Source organism: Mugil cephalus, chromosome 17 (assembly GCF_022458985.1).
Source record: "Mugil cephalus isolate CIBA_MC_2020 chromosome 17, CIBA_Mcephalus_1.1, whole genome shotgun sequence".
In the NCBI taxonomy this organism is placed as follows: Eukaryota; Metazoa; Chordata; class Actinopteri; order Mugiliformes; family Mugilidae; genus Mugil; species Mugil cephalus.
Genome location: NC_061786.1, coordinates 23706025 through 23727930, shown reverse-complemented (window position 1 = coordinate 23727930; position 21906 = coordinate 23706025). Strand labels below are relative to the sequence as shown.

The 21906-nt window shown below is 43.7% G+C and overlaps 1 protein-coding gene across 4 annotated transcripts in view; it reads left to right on the top strand.

Annotated features, from left to right (window-relative positions):
- LOC125023688 (neuronal PAS domain-containing protein 3) overlaps positions 1-21572 on the top strand; it is a 198375-nt gene extending 176803 nt beyond the window's left edge. For all 4 annotated transcript variants that reach the window (XM_047611132.1, XM_047611134.1, XM_047611133.1 and 1 more), the window contains 5 exons: positions 1735-1928; positions 4380-4486; positions 13169-13316; positions 13771-13886; positions 18092-21572. In XM_047611132.1, coding sequence (XP_047467088.1) covers positions 1735-1928; positions 4380-4486; positions 13169-13316; positions 13771-13886; positions 18092-19758 — 2232 coding nt within the window. In that variant the 3' untranslated portion in view covers positions 19759-21572. The remainder of the gene's footprint in view (positions 1-1734; positions 1929-4379; positions 4487-13168; positions 13317-13770; positions 13887-18091) is intronic.
- The last annotated feature ends 334 nt before the right edge of the window (positions 21573-21906 follow it).

Sequence of the window (21906 nt, the reverse complement as noted above, 5' to 3'; positions counted from 1 at the left end):
CTTATGACCTTTACTGGAGCCAGTCACCAGGGGGAGCTCTACCGGCCTTGGCTTCACTTTAGAGGAGCAGCTCCATCTTTGTGTACAGTCTATGGTCGACACTCACCTGGACCTGGAGTTACTCTGAGTTATCTGATCTTAGATCGTATTAGAAGTCTGAACAAAAGATCATCAACAAAATGTTAGAACAGTCCTGAAAAGGCGTTTAGATCAGCCTGCATTTAAGCAGTGTATCTAATGACGTGGCCGGGGAGGGTTGCAGAGAACAGTGGCTGCATTAACAGGGATTCTCTGCTGTGGTTTATCTCAGACTAATACGATGCAATTCTCCACGAGGACGAAGAACTTCAGGCGAAACTAATCAAACAATCAAAGAGAGGAAAGTGAAGCGGGACATGAAACTCAGAGGACGAAGCTTCCGAAATAAAAACAGGAAACCGTGACAGAAAAGTCTCTCGTCTTTAAAGGGAAACGGTCTCTATGGCGACGGGTCTACCTGTTAGACCTCAGACAGGGAGGACGTTTGGTCGAATCCTCAGCAGACAGATGTTTGATGGTTCAGCTGCAGGTTTTAGTTTGGGGTCCTGGAAAATGCTTTAGGAGGGTCCTCACAAAGATAGAAGCACCATTAGTGTGTGTGTGTGTGTGTGTGTGTGTGTGTGTGTGTGTGTGTGTGTGTGTGTGTGTGTGTGTGTGTGTACCACCTGGCAGACTGGAATCACATGCAAATCACGGTGCCATAAATATTCACACACACATGCATGCATATATTACTACACACATTTGCACAATACTAACACACACACACACACACACACACACACACACACACACACACACACACAGGCTGGTCGTAGCCGTGGACAAAGACAACAGCCAATGACCAGCTGGTACATACGTTCTACACCTGAGACAAAGCAGTAGTCTGGGTTCAAAGCTACTATTAGCTAAGATGCTAGGCAGAGCTACTGTTAGCTGTAAGGCTAGTAAGCTAGAGGGAGCTTTGTTTAGCTGGGAGGTTAGGATGCTAGGAAGAGCTGCTATTAGCTAGGAAGCGATAATGTTAGCTGGCACGCTAGGAGGGTAGGAGGCTACTTTTAGCTAGGGGTGTTTGGAACAAGGACGGGCTTTTTAGCTGGGGCAGGGGGCGGGGTGGGGGGGGGGACAGGTCCGACCGTATTTTATGTCCAGACTGAAATATTTTCCATCAACTTGTTGATTTTGTTTGGAAAATTTCATGTGCACAAAAGTAGAGGAACTAGTGTAACCGTCTGCCTCATACGACTTAAATCTCTCAGTTTACACACTGTACAATAAAAAGTGATAAAACTGTTAAATTACATGATATGTGCTTTGAAGAGGAAAGATGTTTTCATTTTTTATCTTTTTGTTCCATTTATTTGTCCCAAAAGTGTTCGTGATATATTTTAATCCGTATTTTGTTCGGCTTCGTGACCAGTGGTTGATCACATCACATTATTTCTATGTACAGGTTTGAAGAGAGAAACACAAAGAGACGCTCTGCTGCTAATGATAGCAGCCGTTTTCTAGCGCGCTCCTGATTGGCTGAATGAAAACCACATGCTCCTAAGCCTCCCTGAGATGAAGTGTCCAGACCTGGTCCCTGGACCCGTGGAGGGTTGAGAGTCGGCCGGTGTCAGGAATGCAGACGAGGCTTCTCATAAAGGCGCCATGTTTATTGATGATCCTGCTCATATCTGCGTTCCCCTCCAGGTGATCCACGTCACGGGCCGTCTGCGGATCCGCATGGCGCTGACGCACAGCCGCTCCGTGCCCAATCAGATCATGGGGATGGTGGTGGTGGCCCACGCCCTCCCCCCGCCCACCATCAACGAGGTCCGCATCGACTGCCAGATGTTCGTCACCCGGGTCAACATGGACCTGAAGATCGTGTACTGTGAGAACAGGTAGACGGGACATTTAATAACAAAACTACAGTTTAACTTCTTCATTTCATTTCATGCCTGTTAGTAAAACAAACATAGAATTAGATTTTTTAACTTCCTCACATGATAGGTTTTTTGTTTTATAAATGTATGACTGCTCCTCTAAAGTGAAGGCAAAGCTAGTAGAGCTCCCCCTGGTGGCTGGAGACTGCAGTGTAGGTCATAGGCTCCACCCCCTCCATGTTAGTGGGCGGGACTTGACAGATACTACCTGTAAAAAACAAAATACACACAAAATAGTTTTATAATGTTAATGTTAATATAACAGTAGCTGTTCCTGGTTTAGTAGCCTCCAAGCAGAAAGATGCCTGAAAGATACATTTATCAAATAACACAATTATTTACACCTTTACATTTAATAACAGTTTAATCAATATGTCCGACAGATTTAATGGCATTAATGTCAACATTTGTTTTTTGCCACTTTTATATTTCTATGTTTTCACTAAATTCAGTTGGAACTTTTCTTACATTTTTTAATTGTAGAAATATTATCCCAAGTTTTTCAGTAATTGTTAATGTTTTGGTAATTTCACTGAAATTGTAGTTCTGCCAACAACCACTAGAGATGAACTCCAAAAGTGCGTTAATGCCATGGACGGTGAAAAAAGAATGAACAGCTCCTCTAAAATGAAGCCCAAACTAGTGGAGCTCATATAAGCTCCACCTCGTCCGTGACAGTGGGCGGGGCTACACCTCCGATTCATTTATTCAGGTAATTAGATCTGATTTATGTTCAAGGGGTTTCACTTTCACACACTTACACACTTATTTAGGCGTTGTCATGGTAACTGTTAATCATCATGATGTCACTTCCTGTTTTTATAGCATCACATAATTTGAACATACATCAGCTACATCCCAAACTCTTTTACTGTCGCATCAACAACGTACAGACATGTAACGTATAAAGTAACCAGCATAAATAAATGAATAAAATCTATATACACAATATTACATTACACTAAAGAATAATAAAATAAATGAATATTAAATATTAACTTACGTAAATAATTGTGCTTGTTAGTCTTCACACATCAAGATTCAAAGAGTTTTATTGTCATTTTCTCTGTATTTTTTCAGGACATTACAAAAGAATGAAGAAGCTGTAGCAGAGTAAATATAAAATAAACCTTCTAATTAATTAATTAATAAATATAAATATATAAAGTCGAGCAGTGCAGCATAGAAGCAGCGTGTTCTGGGAAGGTGCAGACAGATTATAGTGTAATAATATAGTGAATGAGTATTTTAATGCAGAAACATTCATTTTTCATTTCCATTTAAAATATATATTTATTTGTTATAATTGAGTTTTATTTCTTTGGAGAAAATCTCCGGGGTTCTTAAAGCGGCTGCTTCTGCATTCACGCCTCACTCCTCCTGTTCAAGAATAAAGAAATAAATAAAAGAAAAAAGTTGTCTCCCGTGTCGGAGCTTCTTATTCATGAGGAATCTGACCCAATCCTCCCGGTTTAACAGTAAAATGTGTCTCTGATGGATCTATCTCCTCGCTCTGTCCAGATAAAGCTGATAGGCATCAGGATCTGGGCAGGAGTTAACCGGCCGACCGAGCCAGGAGATTCATATCAGGGCAGAAAAAAAGGAGAAGCCTTCATGTTTTATCATAAAAAGAGAGGAGGAAGAAATGATAGTAGACAGATTGCTTTTTTGTGGGTGGAGAAAGGGACACAATGTGCAGCAGATGATGATATTGAATGCGGAGCGACAGAAAGCGTCGCTGCTATTACAGACCCATTTTAAGGATGAGTTTCTAAGAGAATGAGAAAATGGGACGACGGGTTTTTCTAAAGAACAGAGTGTGCTGTTATCTGCCTCCCAGACATTAGTCTCCCTCCTCCTCCTCCTCCTCCTCCTCCTCCTCCTCCTGCCCGGCCTCCATCACAATGAGACCAGGGAGATTGTTCTGTCTATCCTGTGGCAAATTTGTTCAAATTAAACCTTTAAACGCTGATGTGTGTGTTAGCAGAGCGGCTTCAGTCTCTGTTGTTTGTCGAGTCTTTAGCTTTTACTTTAAATCCCAGAATCAGACTTTTTACTCTGGACGAGAGAGACAGAGAGAGAGACCACCCACTAGTGTCCAGAGGTAGAGACGTCTCAATCAATACTGACTCATTCAGACCTGATCTGGTCTCTAGAGTCCAGGTGTGAACACTGATCTGGTCTCAGTTTGTAAATCTGAACTAGAATCAACTCAGGAAATGTAATGAGACTTCACTTCCTTCCTCCCTTCCTTCCTTCCTTCCTTCCTTCCTTCAGCAGCTGATACAATATTGTCCTGACCACATGGTGGCGCTGCTGCTGATTTGCACAGATCTCTGCATGTGGAGACACTTTTTAATGGTCTGGTTTGAGGGATGTGATCTGAAGTGTGTGCTTTGTGTTTTCCAGGATCAGCGACTACATGGACCTGACGCCCGTGGACATCGTGGGGAAGAGATGTTATCAGTTCATTCACGCCGAGGACGTGGAGGGGATCAGACAGAGTCACCTGGACTGTGAGTACGGCCCTTTATTTAGAGACTTTCATCATTAATCATTAATTCTCATTGAACATGTTCTGTAACGTCTCTTGTGATTGGCTGGATGTTTTATCCACCAGTGAGTTTTGCAGTTTAGACTCTGTACCCGTCTACAGTCGTATCATCCTGGTCTCAGAGCTGCAGGGCTGTGGTGGAGCCGCTCCTCTAAAGTGAAGCCAAAGCCAGTAGAGCGCCCCCTGGTGGCTGGAGGCAGCAGTATAAGGTCATAAGCTCCACCCCCTCCATGTTAGTGGGCGGGACTAAAACATGAAAATACATGTCAGGTTTTATTCAGTGTTTTAATATAATGTTGATGAAAGTGTCAATGTGTTGTTTTTTGTTTAGTGTGTTTGATGTGACATAATGACCACCAGTTGCCATGCCAACCGCTCCCATGGGAACACGAGAGACTTTTTTATTTTTTAAAAGACGTTCAGTGTGTAATGCACAATCCAGTCCTTGTATTTGGTGGCAGTAGAACCGAGCTCAGTATTAATTAAACGAAAACATGAGTGAGTCTGGAGGAAGTGTGGGCGGGGCCTATATCTCCGGGAAAATGGCGTCAGTTTGTCCAATGAGAGGAAGTGGAGACTAATGCAGGAAACTAAGACTTGAATATTCATCAACAAATCGAACATGACTGAATCGATCCTTGAAATGAATGTCATTTATTTTAGTGTTTTAGTTTGACTCAAGTCCCGCCCACTAACATGGAGGGGGTGGAGCTTATGACCTATACTGCAGCCAGCCACCAGGGGGAGCTCTGCTAGCTTTGGTTCCATCTTCCATATTTATTAATGAACACGAGGCTCCATGAAACTTTTTCAATTACCTCCCAGAAGTTCCCGAGCTGTGAAAATCCAGAGTGGCAATCAGGAAGTGACTCTACGGTGGCCCGGCGGGGTCAGCGTGAACCAGGGGGAGGAGGGGGAGGAGGGGGGGGGGAGGTAGGATGTGTAGAACACAAAAAGAGAGGAAGTGCAGTATTGAGGGAGATTATTCGTGTCTGTGTGCAGCGAGGACGGAGGTCAGGGTGGTTTAAATGACTGGCTTTTAGTCGAGCGTAGTCTAATACAGCACCTTCAGTCACCCCGGCTGCTCCTTTTATTCTTCCTCTTTCAAAATTAATTTCCTCCGTGAAAGGGGGGCTTTCAGAAATGGATGGCTATGGGGCAGCGAGCTGCTGCATGGCTTTTCTTCTTCTCCTCCTCCTCCTCCTTCTCTCCGGCAGATTGTTCTCAAATCGCTCTTTCTTTCTTTGCGGCGCTTTAATTTGCTGCTTTTATGAACCGGCTGCTGATTGTGTGGAAGCTGATTTCAGAGAAGCTTTCTAATGATTCCCAGCTTCTTCTTCTTCCTTACGTTTATTCTTTCAGCAGATGTGTTGAAGCTTTCCATTTAACTGGGTGCTGACAGACAGAGTTGAGCTTGTTCGTCTTAGATCGGTGGAGTTGGGTGTTTTTATTTTTATTTTGCAGGTAGAAGCAGAGCAGATCAGATCTGAAACGTTTCAGCAGGACATTAGTTCACAGGGACTTATTTACAGGTTGTCGTGGCAACTGTCAATCATCTAGATGTCACTTCCTGTTTCCTGTAGCGTCAAATAACTTGAAAATGCACCAATCAGGCATATCATTATGACCACCTCCCTCATATTGTGCAGGTGACTCATCAGCGAATGAGCGAATCCTTCTCAGGGAGTAGAATGTTGTTAGTGGGGGGTCATAATGTTGTGGCTGATCAGAGCAGATCAGCATTATATTAAATACCTTAAAATGTGTCTGATGTGACTTTAGTCCCGCCCACTAATATGAAGGGGGCGGGTCTTATATGCAAACCACCAGGGGGCGCTCTAAATGCTTCACTTCAGCGGCGCTGTCATGTTGCCCCCTGGGTAATGTAGTTATATTAATGACGCCTAAAATCCCCAGAACAGACACTTCTGATCTCTTGTAGATGACGTCTGGTGACAGACTTTCATATTTTACCAGCTTGGAGTCCTGGTTCTGTCTGTGACTCTCAAACTAACTCTACAACATTTCCACCAGAGAGAACTCTTTCTGAGCTCCCTCCCTCCCGGCCTCTGATTCTTCTGTGGGATTTATTTCCTCGTCGGCTCTCGTCCTCCCGTTGCTGCAGGAGCCGGGTAGTTAGGGAATCGATCAAGGTGTATTTTGGAGGGATATCTCGTTCTCTCCGCAGGGATCTAAATTTTAAAAGGCTTCTTTTTAAGCGGAGGACGAGCCGTGATCCCTTCTCTGTGAAGAGGCGTCGCTCTCTAAGTCGCTATCATTACCTGCTGACAGCCGGTCTTAGCTCGGGTCAGATCTCAAAGTCGATCTGTCCTCGTTTCCACTCCGAGAACAGAGAGAGGACTCGGCTTCTCACAAAGAGACGGAGGGAAGTGATTTGTCTGCAGAGAGAGAAAGGAGAGAAACGCTGATGTTCTCAGAATCACAATCTCTTCATTGGCCAAATGTACAATGTGCACGGGAATTTTACACATTAAAGAAAAGTTAACTTAGCAAGAAAAAAGAAAAAAAAACACAACACATTCAATTTAGAAAAATAAAAACTGAAAAGACGCAGTGACCAGAATAAATACAGGCGAGAAATGGATGCTGCCGTGGATGGTTCACAAATGGAGGCGTGTGCAGAGACAAAAGAGGACGAGACCCTTTATTAAAGAAAGAAGAAGAAGAAGAAAACACGATGACAAAGAAAGAGGGAACAGAAGAAGAAGAGAATTAAGGTGCAGATCATTTTGGAAAGAAAAGGAAATGTTGATTTTAGAAGTTCCTTCTTTCCTCTGTAAAAAAATAAAAATTAGAAACTACTGATTGATGTGATAATTATTAATATGCAACAAATATTAAAACCAACAGGAACCTCAGTACACGAGCTAACAGGCTAACAGGCTAATAGGCTAATAGGCTAACAGGCTAATAGGCTAACAGGCTAACAGGCTAATAGGCTAATAGGCAGACTTTAATGTACAGGAATGACAGATTATTCACAAATGAAGTTTGAAGAGAAAAACGTGTCAGAGTCGTTCTCTGCTCATTTTCATTGACGTTTTTAGTTTAGTCTCTATTCATATTGAAATGAATATTACTACTGTCTCATGTAACTAAAGCTGCACCACGCTACATGTTTCATTAAATTACTTGAGTTATTTTGTGAAGTATTGAACTATTAACTCTAATGTTGTTCGTATCCTTTTCTCTGACCAGCTGAAAGAAACGAGTGAATGTAAATTAAATTAGCGCATCATCAAACATTGAGGTTTTTGCAGAGAAAGAAAAACGGAAACTTTTCCTGCTCATTTTCATTTAATTTCTTAGTTTAGTCTCCAGAGTTGATCAGAATTCATTTAAAACTTCCAGAATAAAACGTGTTTGACTCAAGAACAGGAATAAAAACCTGAAACAACAAATAAACTGGAAGAGTTTAGAAAATAAATGGGAAAGATTATCTTTAGTCGGGGATGGAGAGAATAGTTGAGGGGTTTTTGTAACATGGACAGAAAAAAAGACGTCGCGAGAGAGAAAGAGAGAAAGAGAGGGAGGATGTTTGGCAGCGAACGAGAGACGAGGAAGCTCAGTGGATTTAAGCCTGGAGGCGATTTAGCAGAAACTCATCTCTCTGGACCAACACAGCCTTTAATGAACACACACACACACACACACACACACACACACACACACACACACACACAAACACACACAAACAAGGAAACATACACACACACACAAACAGACACACACTAACCTGTGAAACTTTCCACTCAGGTATAAACACAGTGAAACTACAGCATCAGGTTCATCACCACCAGAAAAACCTTCTTCTCCTCCTCCATCTCTTTCTTCTTCCTCTCCTCCGTCTCCATGAACATGAAGGTTTTTGTGTATTTAGTTTTTTAAAGTGCTGATAAATGACCTGCAGGATGGAGGGATGAACACAGTCAAAAGAGAGAAGGAGAACAAGAGCGATGGAAGAAGAGAAGAGTGGAGTGGAGGGACTTTAAAAGGGAATAGACGCCCTTTCATCTCCTGCAGCCTGGGGCGAGCCTCCAGCCCCCTCCCTCTCTTTCTCTCTCTCTCCATCATTAGTGGGCGATCAGCGAGTGAGTGATGTAAAGATGGAGGGATGAAGAGGAGGGTGGAGGTCTAGAGCAGACTGGGACGTGCACTAAAACCTTTCAGTTTAATATAATGAGCAGTGTTGGGCTAAATGTAATCTATTACTTATTACTGTCTTTAGTTACATTATAATATTACTGTCTTTAGTTACATCATAATATTACTTTCTTTAGTTACATCATAATATTAATGTCTTTAATTACATCATAATATTACTGTCTTTAGTTACATCATAATATTACTGTCTTTAGTCACATTATAATATTACTGTCTTTAGTCACATCATAATATTACTGTCTTTAGTTACATTATCATATTACTGTCTTTAGTTACATCATAATATTACTGTCTTTAGTTACATCATAATATTACTGTCTTTAGTCACATTATAATATTACTGTCTTTAGTTACATCATAATATTACTGTCTTTAGTTTAGTTACATCATAATATTACTGTGTTTAGTTACATCATAATATTACTGTCTTTAGTTACATCATAATATTACTGTCTTTAATTACATCATAATATTACTGTCTTTAGTTTAGTTACATTATAATATTACTGTCTTTAGTTACATCATAATATTACTGTCTTTAGTTACATCATAATATTACTGTCTTTAGTTTAGTTACATTATAATATTACTGTCTTTAGTTACATCATAATATTACTGTCTTTAGTTACATCATAATATTACTGTCTTTAGTTTAGTTACATTATAATATTACTGTCTTTAGTTACATTATAATATTACTGTCTTTAGTTACATTATAATATTACTGTCTTTAGTCACATTATAATATTACTGTATTTAGTTACATTATAGTACTGTATTATAATACAGTAATTACATTACTTTTCTAATGCATTATTCCCAACACTGAGTACAAGTAAAAGTACTGATTCGACTCCTTTACTCTAGAAAAAGTAATAAAATACAGGCTCTGAAGTAAAAATGATTTTTTTTTTTTTTCATGAATGAACCAACACATCCGTTGATAATTTATCAAAATTAAATCAGGTTGTGTCAGAATAATCTGGACTGAGCCGAGGTCCTGAGTCATTACCAGCTTCTCTTATTCAGACAGAGCTGAGTGTAGGTGCATCGTCCATCAGTTAAACACATGAAATCTAGCAAATTTAAAATGTAGTGATTTATACGATAATCCACCTCCACTTCCCCAACACGGACACAATGAATAATCTGGGAAGCAAACAGGAGCAGCATTCATTAAAAAAGAACCAGAGCTGTGGAAACGCTGTCGTTTGAGTAAAAGAGGCTGGAGAAAACCACATCTCCACATAAATAAAAACTGGTAAAAGGGATGAAAATACGTTGGTAACAGAATAAAAATACCATCTAAACATTTAAATAGTCAAGAAATAAATAAACAGATTAAAATAAAAGCTGAAAAGAAAAGGTGGCTCCAGTCTGTGCAGGCCTCAGGTCTTCAGACGTCCTGGGTTTCATTAAAAGACCTGAGGCCTCTAAGACGTTCATACCTGATAAATAGAGAGTTAAGACCTTTAACAACACGATCTGAAATCAATCAATTCTGAAGAAACACTGAGTCACAACTTCTTTCTCAAATGTCTCACTACTCCTGGAGCATCTAATGAGATTTACTACAAAATAAAATTTAAATGTAAAAAAATAAAATAAAATAAAATAAGGTGCAGGAGAAAGCAGTGAAGTTATGAGCTTCAAGCCAGAGTCTGAAAAATAGATGCTGTCACTCGTACACTTTAACTTTATTCTCCACCGGTGTGGTCCATGTAAACACAGACATCAGTAAACACGGCACTAAACTAAAATCCTCCAAACAATGACTCCAGAGCTTCCACAACCAGGAACAGTGTCTAGTTTCACTCAGCGTAGACTCAGCGTAGACCAGTCGGATCATCTGCACATAAATTTAAACTGAAAACTCCTCAGCACCGCAAACAAAGTGGAGACATGAGTGCTCACATACATTTAGCTTGCACATGTTCACCTCGGAAGTTTAGGCAGAATCCTGAAAGCATCATTATACCTCATTTTTACTTCACTGTAACTGCACCTCCAGTGTGTATAGAGCTCTGTGTGTCTATATGTATCTACATATAAACACATGTATCTGCATATATCTATGTGTATCTATATATATCTGTATGTATCTATATGTACCTGTATGTATCTGTATAGGATGTAGAGGACGGTCTGCAGTAAGGGAGCTACCTTCACATCATCAGTAACATGTGGAATTTGCGTGCTCACCTGTACATACAATTTACAGCACTGACGCTGCACATCTTCACCTTCATCACCTTCGTCTTCGTCTTCATCACCATCACCGCTGTCTTAACCTCCTCCACTACATTTAGTTCTTCATGAGACCGGAGGAACAGAGTATGCGTCTGGTTTTAGGAGCTTTACTGTCGCAACAATCTCCAAAGTCAACTATATGAAGGAGGTCAGAGTCAGAACCGAATTCATATATTTATAAATAATTTAATTTCTATATTTTTTATATCACGTTTAATTTATTTTACTGCGTCCTGAGGAGAGAATACGAGCTGACGACAGCGATGTGGTTTCACATGTGAGAGACGACGACTCAACTCTCTGGAGGCCTGCAGCCTAGTGTGTGTGTGTGTGTGTGTGTGTGTGTGTGTGTGTGTGTGTGTGTGTGTGTGCATCCATTGTGCGGTTATTTACTCTGCTGTACAAACAAAGCAAGGTCACATTCAAGGGGACGTGATCTCACCATCTCTGCCTTAACATGCAAACAAGTTATTTTCCCCTCTATCTCCCTCCCTCTCCCCCCTTCCCTCCCCCCTTCCCCCCCTCTTTCTTTGAATAGGCAAATAGAGAACGACTGAGCTCCAGTCGTCCAACTAAAGTCAATTACTGCAGCCGCGGGGATGTCGTCTTAAACAATGCTATTAGTTTCTAATAGTTTTTAATTACTGGCCTCCTTTTTCTTTTTTTCTTTTTTTAAATATAAATCACCCCCCGACTTTCTCTCTCTTTCTTCTCTGTCGTGGAGAAACCTATTTGTGTCCGTAATTAAATGGAGGAGAAGGATATGAGTTTAGCTGGCCTCGCTCCTCGTCTCCGACTGGTTCTGTTTGAGCGGCTCCTGATTAATGCCAATACATATTGCTTGAGATAACCATTTAGTGGTTAATTTAGCCAAATTTATTGCCGCCGTGCTGTCGCAGGGTGGAGCAAAGGGGTTTGGGGGGGTTGGGGTGGGGGGCACCTCCTCCCTGGGGGCCAGAGGCTCGGCTTACAGTGACACAGCGCTATCTGGTGGAGAGGGGAGGGTACTGCAGCCGGAGGAGCTCATTTTAACTGTGGATCATCATCAGATCCAATATGTGATGAGTTAAAAGAAGGAAAAAATAGAGTTGTCAAAGGATTCAGAGGTTTAATCGGATTAATCTCATTGTTGCTGTGGATTCATTTTGATTAATCGCGATTAAATCTCAATCATTTTTAATCTCTGTTAATCACGTTTCATTGTTGATGATCAGACTCCAGAAAGCAGAGAATCTATCTGCTCTGTCTGCGACAGTTTCAACACCTCAACAACGTTTAGTGTCTTTCTTTGTCCACCATGCGTCCACATGAATGTGTCCCTGTTGCTACGGAGACAAACTAACTTGTGGACATTGTCCAACCAGAGGAGAGCTGACGCTTCTTATTGAGAACAGTGTCTCCCAGTGAACAGTGGCTGCAGGAGTGGACACATATTAGCAGCAGCATTGGCAGCTTGTCTTTGTCTTGGTTTGTCCTGGTTTGTCTCAAGCTGTTAGCCGCGTTAGCCCAAGTGCTAGCAGAATCCCCGACTAACGTATGCTTGGCTTGGTTCATGTGCTGTTTGAAGCTGGAAAGAAAACTCCTTCCTGCAGAGTGTGATGATACTTTATGTGTCTCCACTGGTCCCTCTTGGTTTTTTGTGGCCTGATATGCAGCATATTGTCTACGTCCGTTAGCTAAGCTACGTATGTGGTGTCTTCTTGTTGGTTGCTAGCTGGTAGCTGACTGCTAGCCTGCTGGTCGGTTTTTCGTTGGACTGGGCTTCTAAATGTGTTCTGCCTGGGACTTTGGCACAAGAGATTCTAACATCTTATCCTGTGTAATAATGAAATAAATAAATAGATATAATCAATTACAAACTAAAATGTCTTGAGCTGCCTTTAAAAACATCAACGCTCAGCTCTCACTACAGGAGGCAACGTACACACAATTCAACCTTGGGACGTTTTCTTTAACATGGTGTTTACTTCCTGTTTAATCCTCTGTCCTGAACAACACGACGTTTGTATCAGTGGAGACACTTTGTCCTGATTTTGCGAGGATCCGTCGCTCTGATTAATGACGGCAGCAGCAGAGCAGCTCTCCGCCAGCTGTCACATGACATCTGATGTCTGCTTCCCCTCTTCTCTCGTCCTTCCGCCGTGTTTTCTCCCCTCGTTTTCTCACCGTGATGAAATAACTGATGTCTTTGTACATCTCTCTCTCTCAGTGATGAACAAAGGTCAGTGTGTGACGAAGTACTACCGCTGGATCCAGAAGAATGGAGGCTACATCTGGATCCAGTCCAGTGCCACCATCGCCATCAACGCCAAGAACGCCAGCGAAAAGAACATCATCTGGGTCAACTACGTCCTCAGGTCAGAGGTCAACGCGGCTCTGTCGCCATAGTGACCAAAGTTGTACAAAGATGAATAATCCAAAGAGAACTGATCCCGAAACTAAACTTTTTATATCCATGAATAGATTTGTAGATATTTTATAGATGAACCAGCCTCACTTTTGATTGGTTGACTGTTTTTTGGCCCAATCACCAGATAATGTATCAAATAAATACCGTTAAATGTCACTCTCTGCAGCACAGACCCTTTAACGTATGAAAGAGGAAACAAAAATCACAACTACAGATGTAAATTGAACTAATTTAAATCAAAAAACGTAAATTTTCATCCACATTTCACTCCTTTTCTTTCCCTGTGACTATTAAATTCACCTTGCACCATCCCCACAGGGATTTGTCCTCATTTATTGGACACTTTAATGGTATAAATGTTTGTTACTTCTGCCACAAAATGGTTTTCTGTTTCTTGACAGTAATCCTGAGTACAAAGACACGCCCATGGACATCGCCCAGCTGCCAAACCTGCCCGAAAAAACGTCCGAATCGTCGGAAACCTCCGACTCTGAGTCTGAGTCCAAAGAAAACTCTGGTAGGTTGGAAATAAAGACCCAGCTTCCTAGCCTCCCAGCTAATACTAGCTCTTCTTAGCCTCCCAGCTAATAGTAGCTCTTCTTAGCCTCCCAGCTAATAGTAGCTCTTCCTAGCGTCCCAGCTAATAGTAGCTCTTCTTAGCCTCCCAGCTAATAGTAGCTCTTCTTAGCCTCCCAGCTAATAGTAGCTCTTCTTAGCCTCCTTGCGTGACCAGACTTCCCCTTTTTCTTGGACATGTCCTCAAACTAGATTTAAATTTGTTCAGGATTTTGTTCTACTGGAGCCTCAAACGTGTTTCCATCAAATTTGCGTTTGTCTGTGTGTCCCTGCTAAAGGGTCTCTCTCTTTATCACAAACTCAAATGTGCTCACCTTAGCCTTGATGCTAACAGTAACAGTAGTAGAGTCCAAAGAAACTCAAGTAGTGAAAAAAAGAGGAGGATCAGTCGTGGGAAAGAAATAAAACTGGAGAGAATTAGAAATGAAACATGTAATTTATACGTACAAAAAGCTTCATAAAACCTGTGTGATTCCTTACAAGCACCTCTAGAGCAGTAGAATAAGCAGCAGAGAGAAATCCAGCGTGAATCAGAAGCCAAATATCTTTTATCAGCTGGTGCCAGGCTGGATGGTCCTGAATGCCAACTCCTGCAGGGACTGAGCGCTCGCTGCAAACCCTCAACACCATAAAACATGGTCTGACGACACACGACGCCACAAGATACCTGGAAACTTCGCTCAGAGAAACCACCTGCTAACAAATTCACCAGAAAGAGACACGGTCAAACTGAAATAATGGCACAGTGAATTAAATCAGTTTAGAAAAACAGGAAGAGCAGGAAAACAAAAGAGCAAACAGAGTCTGAATATTCAGATTTTTCCACAACAACATGATGATTCCCAGCTAATAGTAGCTCTATGTAGCCTCCAAGCTAACAGTAGCTCTTCCTAGCATGATAGCTAATAGTACTTCTTCCTAGCCTCCCAGCTAACAGTAGCTCTTCTTAGCTTTCTAGCCTCCCAGCTAACAGTAGCTCTTCTTAGCTTCCTAGCCTCCCAGCTAACATTAGCACTTCCTAGCATGATAGCTAATAGTAGCTCTTCCTAGCCTCCCAGATAATAGTAGCTCTTCCTAGCCTCCCAGATAATAGTAGCTCTTCCTAGCCTCCCAGCTAGCAGTAGCTCTTCCTAGCATGATAGCTAATAGTAGCTCTTCCTAGCCTCCCAGCTAACAGTAGCTCTTCCTAGCAAGATAGCTAATAGTAGCTCCTCCTAGCCTCCCAGCTAACAGTAGCTCTTCCTAGCATGATAGCTAATAGTAGCTCCTCCTAGCCTCCCAGCTAGCAGTAGCTCTTCCTAGTAGTTGGTGTTATACTTGTTACAGCTATAGGGCACGTGGCTGTTTCAGCTTCACTTCTCTTGCAGAACATTTTAATTATTTAATCTGGAACAGGGAGAGGAACATAAACACACAGCAGGTCTTGTCAAATATGAATAAATTAGATCTTAAAAAATACCAACATCTGAATTCAGATCCAGAAATACAAAGCAAGCAGACAAAGCTCACTATAGCTGAATCTAAACCAAGACAGAGCCTCCACCTTGAGCGTAATATTATCAAGTCCTGCAGCCTGTGTTGGTGTGATGGGAATCAGTGCCAGCTGTTATTCCTGGCACGCTGGAGGCTGGAAACCGATGCCAGCTGCTGCAGGAAGCCGCCAGCTTCCACCGGGCTCCAACAGGCCCGAGGTGCTCCGGATCAGCCTAATCTAAAATGAGATATCTGACCTTTGACCTCTGTTCTCTTAACCCTCCGTGCTCCAGGAACCGTAGGAGGTAACGTGGTTCCTGGTTCCTTTCAGTGAGGTTTATTGTCATGTGGTTTTCATTGAGCCAATCAGAGAAGATCCAGGAAACATCCTCAGGTCTAATCAGGGTCTAATGTGGTCTACAAGGTCCCCCTCTGAACTGGTTTATCAGGAACCATGAAGAAGAACAAGTGTCCTATTGTTTCTAATGTGATGATGTTGACAAGTGTCTGAATCAGCTCTGATGTTCTAATGTGACAAATACATGTTTACATTAGTTTAAGGACCAGGAACCAGATATGAGACCAGAACCAGATATGAGACCAGGAACCAGATATGAGACATTTATTGATCTGGATTTAACTCAGGAATAAATATAAAATGACTTATTTGACCCTTGATGTTTCTGGGGCACGTTTCATCAAGAACAACCTGATACTCACCTGGAACTAAACACAGGTGGGTATTGTGTCATTAACAGACTCTAGTCATGTGACCCTCAGGTGATAAAAACCTGAACTCCTCACCAGACATTTAAAGCTGATCACCTGGGGGAAACGTCTCCTACAAACGAGTCCAGATGAGTTGGTCTCAGCTTTGCTGAAGTGGCAAAATGCGTAAATTTCAAAAAGACAGTTTTCACTTAAAGTAACATCTCTCCCTGGATGGACCCAGGACTAAAGAGCAGAAGGCAATGAGCCCAATGACACTTATTTTTCTTAAAGCATTTCGTTTTTGTAACGATGCTTTATGGATATTTACTTGTTCTTCTTTGCAGTAAAACAAACAAAATCTGGATTTGTCGTTTCTATAGGTTATTACTCTGTTATGTTACTGGTCCGGCTCCCGTGAGATCAAATCTGGCCCCCAAACTAAAAACAGTTTGACACCCCTGGTCCAAGCCCAAAATAATCAATCAGTATTTCAGTTTGAGCTTCCTGCAACGCCTGTTCCCGTTAGACCTCGATCTATACCCAAAAAATCCTGATACGTTCCATTTTATAAATCAATAAACCAAAGCCAAGCTCTCCCCGGGCCTCAAGAACTCTCAGCTGGACCATATTTTTATTATTTCCAGTCTGAGAATAAATCTATTTTTTCTTGGGAAGCACAGTTAATGGAGATGCAGCCCCCTCACATCCCCAACCCCCCCAGACAAAGCAATCGAGTCGACATTTCGGCTGCCATTAGGGAATGTGAGCGCTGCCAGCTGGGCAGCCGCTGGCCGTAGTGTGCGCTGGCAGAGTTTAAAGTATGTGTGTATTGTGTGTTTAATGGGGTGGACAGAGCCAACATGCCTGAACAGCAGCAGCTACAGATACTGAACACACAGCACAACAACACAACACAACACTGCATACACACCGGACAGGAGGAACACCTGAGCTTTCATTGTACAGGTATTCAAACGCTGGCCGCTCCGTGCTCCAGTTTGGTCCCAACCAAAACTACCTCATTATTGGATGGACTGATGTGAAATCTACCGTAAACACTCATGATTCCATAGGAAAAAAGGTTGTAAGTCTTCAAAGAGGAACCGTGAGTAGATCTGGGTCTGGTCCAGATCTTCTGAATCGGTGTAGAACGAATGAAAACATCCAAACTTTTTCCGAAAACAGTGCCGTTTTGGTGCAAGTTTAACAGAATATTAATTTAAATAATTTAAATACAACTAAAAGAACCAATGTAATAATAATAATAATAATAATAATAATAATAAAAAACAGAGTCGTGGGGTCTGTCAGGCATCAGAGACGCTACATCTCTGGTCCTTTAATAAAATGCTATGCTAATGCTAATGCTATGTGTGGTCAGATGTTGGATCTAATTCCAGGTGTTTCCTCCTTGTTGCATCTTTAGAGGTGAAGTCCAGACAAACTTTAGACAAACATTTGGTCTCAGACGTGTTGAAGCTTCACGTCCATCCATGCAGCTATAGAGCTAAGGAGGCTAAGCTAATTAAACACTCACTGGCACCAAATGAAGCACCCAGATCAGTCTTGTTACTACCATTAGCATCATGGTACCCAGTATTAGCACCAATCCTTGTAAGTCCAACAAATGTCAGAGCACCGAGAGGACGGGGAGGAGCAGCCCCCCCCCCTCTACACCAGGTCAGTTAACGGACATTAATGGACATTAATCGCACCAGTTTCTGATGGTTTTACCCGCAGAGTTTCCTAATTAGACCTCAAACTTCCATGAAACATCGTCTCAAACCTCAACAAGTCCAGTTGCTTATTTCAGTGCTTTTTGAAAACAAACCACGACCTTCATGACTGAGAACCTTCACAGAGTTTTTCAGTCTGAAACGAAATTCATTGCCGCTCCTAGAGCCACACTGTGGCTGCAGCGTTATTCTAAAACCTTTTCCTTCTTCTTCTTCTTCCCAACAGACAACGAGAACGCCAAGCCCGAGGGGAAGCCGTCGAGCCACCAAGCCGAGCACAGCGACGACCCGGAGACGGACAGTAAACGCCAGCAGCAGCAGCCACATTGTTCCTCTGAGCAGGAAATGAAGCGGCAGGAAGAAGGAGACAGCTCGAGTAACCCCGAGAGCCAGGACAGCGACGACAGCCTGGAACCGTCAGATGGTGAGGGGGAGGAGCAAGAGGAGGCCAGAGGAGGAGGAGGAGGAGGTGGAGGAGGTGGTGGAGGAGGTGGAGGAGGAGGTGGAGGAAGGTTGGGAAGCTTAACAGGACTCGGAGGGTTAGGAGGACTGGGCTCCATCGGAGGACTGGGTAATCTAGGGGGACTGCATATTAAAGTAGAGCACTACGGGGAGGGGGAAGAAGTACAGCTGCACAACTCCCAAACTTCTTCATCTGAGGAGGAGGAGGAGGAGGAAGAGGAGGAGGAGGATGAAGAGGAGGAGGAGGAGGAGGACGGATGTGTGCAGGATTGTGACAGTTCCAACGCTGGAAATAAGCTCCAGAAACGGCGGAAGAGGAGAAAAGTGCAGAAGTGGGACGGGTCGAGAAGCAGGAGGCTGCGCCTGTCCTCGCCCACGCCCAGCCCGGGCGCCATCGGAGACGCCGCCCCGCTGGTCGACCCCTCCCAGGCTCCGTCGGCCGCCTCCGCCCTCCTCCTGGCCTCCTCCGGCTCCCCGAACAGCACAGGCGTGACGTCCTCGGGTCTGAAGATCAAGACGGAGATGACGGAGCCCATCAACTTCGACAACGACAGCAGCATCTGGAACTACCCCCCCAACCGGGAGATCTCCAGGAACGAGTCCCCGTACAGCATGACCTCCAAGCCGGCCGCCCCGGGGAGTCACGAGACCTTCCCCTCGCCGCAGGGGGGCTCCCTCCAGGTGGCCATTCCCGAGTCGGTCCTCACCCCTCCTGGAACCGAGGGAGGAGCCGGGGGGGCGAGGAAGCCTCCGTACAACGGCAGCTCGGCGCCGTCCTCGGCCTCCAGCGCCGTCAGCTTAGCTCCTCCTTCCAGCGCCTCCTCCGCCGACCCCCTCTCCCCTCCGCTGTCTGCATCCCCCCGGGACAAGCAGCAAGGCACTCCCACCACCACCACCTCCTCCTCCTCCTCGTCTTCATCCTCGTCCTCGTCCTCGTCCACCTCCTCGTCTTCGCTGCTGTACTCCGGGGACCTGGAGGCCCTGCAGCGCCTGCAGGCCGGTAACGTGGTGCTCCCGCTGGTTCACCGGGTCACGGGGACTCTGGCGTCCACCAGCACCACTTCTCCACGGGTCTACACCACGGGGACCATCAGGTACGCGCCGGCGGACGTCACCCTGGCCATGGCGCAGGGCAACCTCCTCCCCAACGCCGCCATGAACTTCGTCGACAGCTCGGGTTTCGGCCTCGACCCCAAGACGCCCATGGAGATGCTCTACCACCACGTCCACCGGCTCAACATGTCCGCCGCCGCCGCCGCCGGCCCCTTCGTCGGGTCCCCGGCGGCCACCGGCGGCAACGGCGCCCTGGGGGGCCAGATGCCCACCAACGTGTTCACCACGGCGGAGGGACTCTTCTCCACGCTGCCGTTCCCCGTGTACAGCAACGGCATCCACACCACGCAGGCCGCCCTGGAGAGGAAGGACGACTAACGCAGGACACCCACGACCGCTTTACTGTGTTTTCCCGAATCAACAACTGTGTCAAAGACTGCTCACTAGTAAAAACTATGAAAGACTCCTTTACTTTACTTTGTTTCGTCCACACGGTGCAGCACTGTGTTTTTCCGAGAGGGGAGAAAGGACTGGGAGTGGACGGCGGACGTACTCTAGCACTTTGAATCTGAGCGACTGAGCTTGTGTAATAGACATGAATGACCCTCAACATGTCCTCCTCTTTTCTGTCTCTCTCCTCCTCCTCCTCCTCCTCTTCTATTCTCTCTCCTCTTTTTCTTTCTCTCGGACAAATGAACGACGACAGAAAACAGACGATTCTTCATTGGAAAGGATTCCTCTTTTTTTGCCTACAGAGAATTCCCGCGGCCTCCGGACTCGACTGGAGCCTGACGCCATCACTTCTATCATTTGTTTGTGTTGCGTCTTTATGAAGATGCTGATTGTGTATTTAAAGGAGGACGGTGCAGGGATTTGTAACAGACGCTGGACTGTAGGTGGCGCTCCTCCTCCTCCTCCTCCTCCTCATGTCTCTTGATGTGATCAAGGCTTGAACAGAGCGTTTTTAAACCGAGCGTCGGGCTCTAACACAAGGTCTCAGAGATAATCTTTTGAAAAAAGGTTTTTTTGAGAATGAGGGAATTTAGAGTTTAGAGAATTTCTTTTTGTTTTTATTTAATTTCTTCCTTTTTTTTATAAAATATTCTAGCTCAGATTTAACTTTAACAAATCATTAAGAAGAAAAACAAACAAAAAAAAAGCAATCTCAGCCGGGTAAAGACCTGTGAATTATCGAATGTTACTTCTTCCTCTTTTATCCCAGGAGCTTTTCCTACAGGTCTCGCACCAAACTCAACCTTCTCTGCGTCTCTTCCCATCTCGACCTGTCGCTCTTTCCTTTCACTCCGACCTCCGCCTCTTTTTCCCCGTCCATGTTTGTAGCTGTCGATCCTGCAGATCCGTGGTGCTACCCTGACTCAGCTGGCTGACCTGGGTGCTGTAAACGAGAACCCACAGCTCGTTCAGACTGATCCTTGGTTCTGTTTGTGTGGAGGGGGAAATTCTTCTTTTTCTTTTTTCTTTAAAAAAAATAAATGAAAAGACCTTCAGGAAAATTAGAAATACAAAAGGAACCTCTAAATCAGCCGCGTCGTCTCCACGTTCTCCGACCCGATTGGCTCGGCTCCGCACGTTAACGTGGAGGCGAGCGATTGGTTGATTTTTAGCTCTAGTTGTTTTTTATTTGTCTGTATTTTTCTAACTTAATCACTTTTAATTCTCAGTGAGACTGAGGCTAATTAGCTAGCGTCGCTAACTTGAAAAATGAATGTTGAAAACCTCGACCGGCTCCTGTAACGTTTTGTTTTTGTACGACTTCCTTGTTTCCTGTTTCCTCCTCCTCCTCCTCCTCCTCTTTTAAATCTTCTTCCTGAACCAGAATCACCTCCTCAAGATTTTTCCTCAAACAATCCACTCTCTTCCATCTCATCGCCGGACCCTGTGATAATTAAAAAAAAAAAAAAACACATATCAACAAGGAGATTGTAATAAAGACGTTGCATTTTCAATCAATCGATCCGTCAAACAATCAACCAATAACTACGAGTAAAAAATAATAATACTATGAGTTTTTTTAAGAGGAAGAGAAAAGATCACATTCCTTTAAACGACGTTGTCTCTGTCGTGTCTTTTACGTTTTCCTTCTTCTCCAAAACTGAAAAAAACCTAAAAAAAAAACTGATGAGTTGAGTGTTTTAAAAACACTGTGATTCTCCTTCATTTGTAACGTTTTATTTTTCTTCTACGTTTTTTGGTAAAAAAAAGAAAAAAAAATAAGCTGAGAATAAGAGTAATAATTAAAAACTGTGTCACCGCCGTCCACCTTTTTAAAAGTTGACAGCCCCCCCCCCCCCCCCCCCCCCCCCCCCCTCCCCCCAGTCTCTACCATCCCGTCATCCTTATTACCCCCCCCCCTCCTCCCTCCGTGTGATTAAACCGTAAAAACGTGTTACCGATGTGTTTAGTGTCACTGGCTGTCAAAAAGTCTTTCATGGCGACTTCTCTGTGTGTGTTGACTATATGCAGTATATACTGAGCTACTGTAGCTGTTTTCGTCCTTTGTCTTCT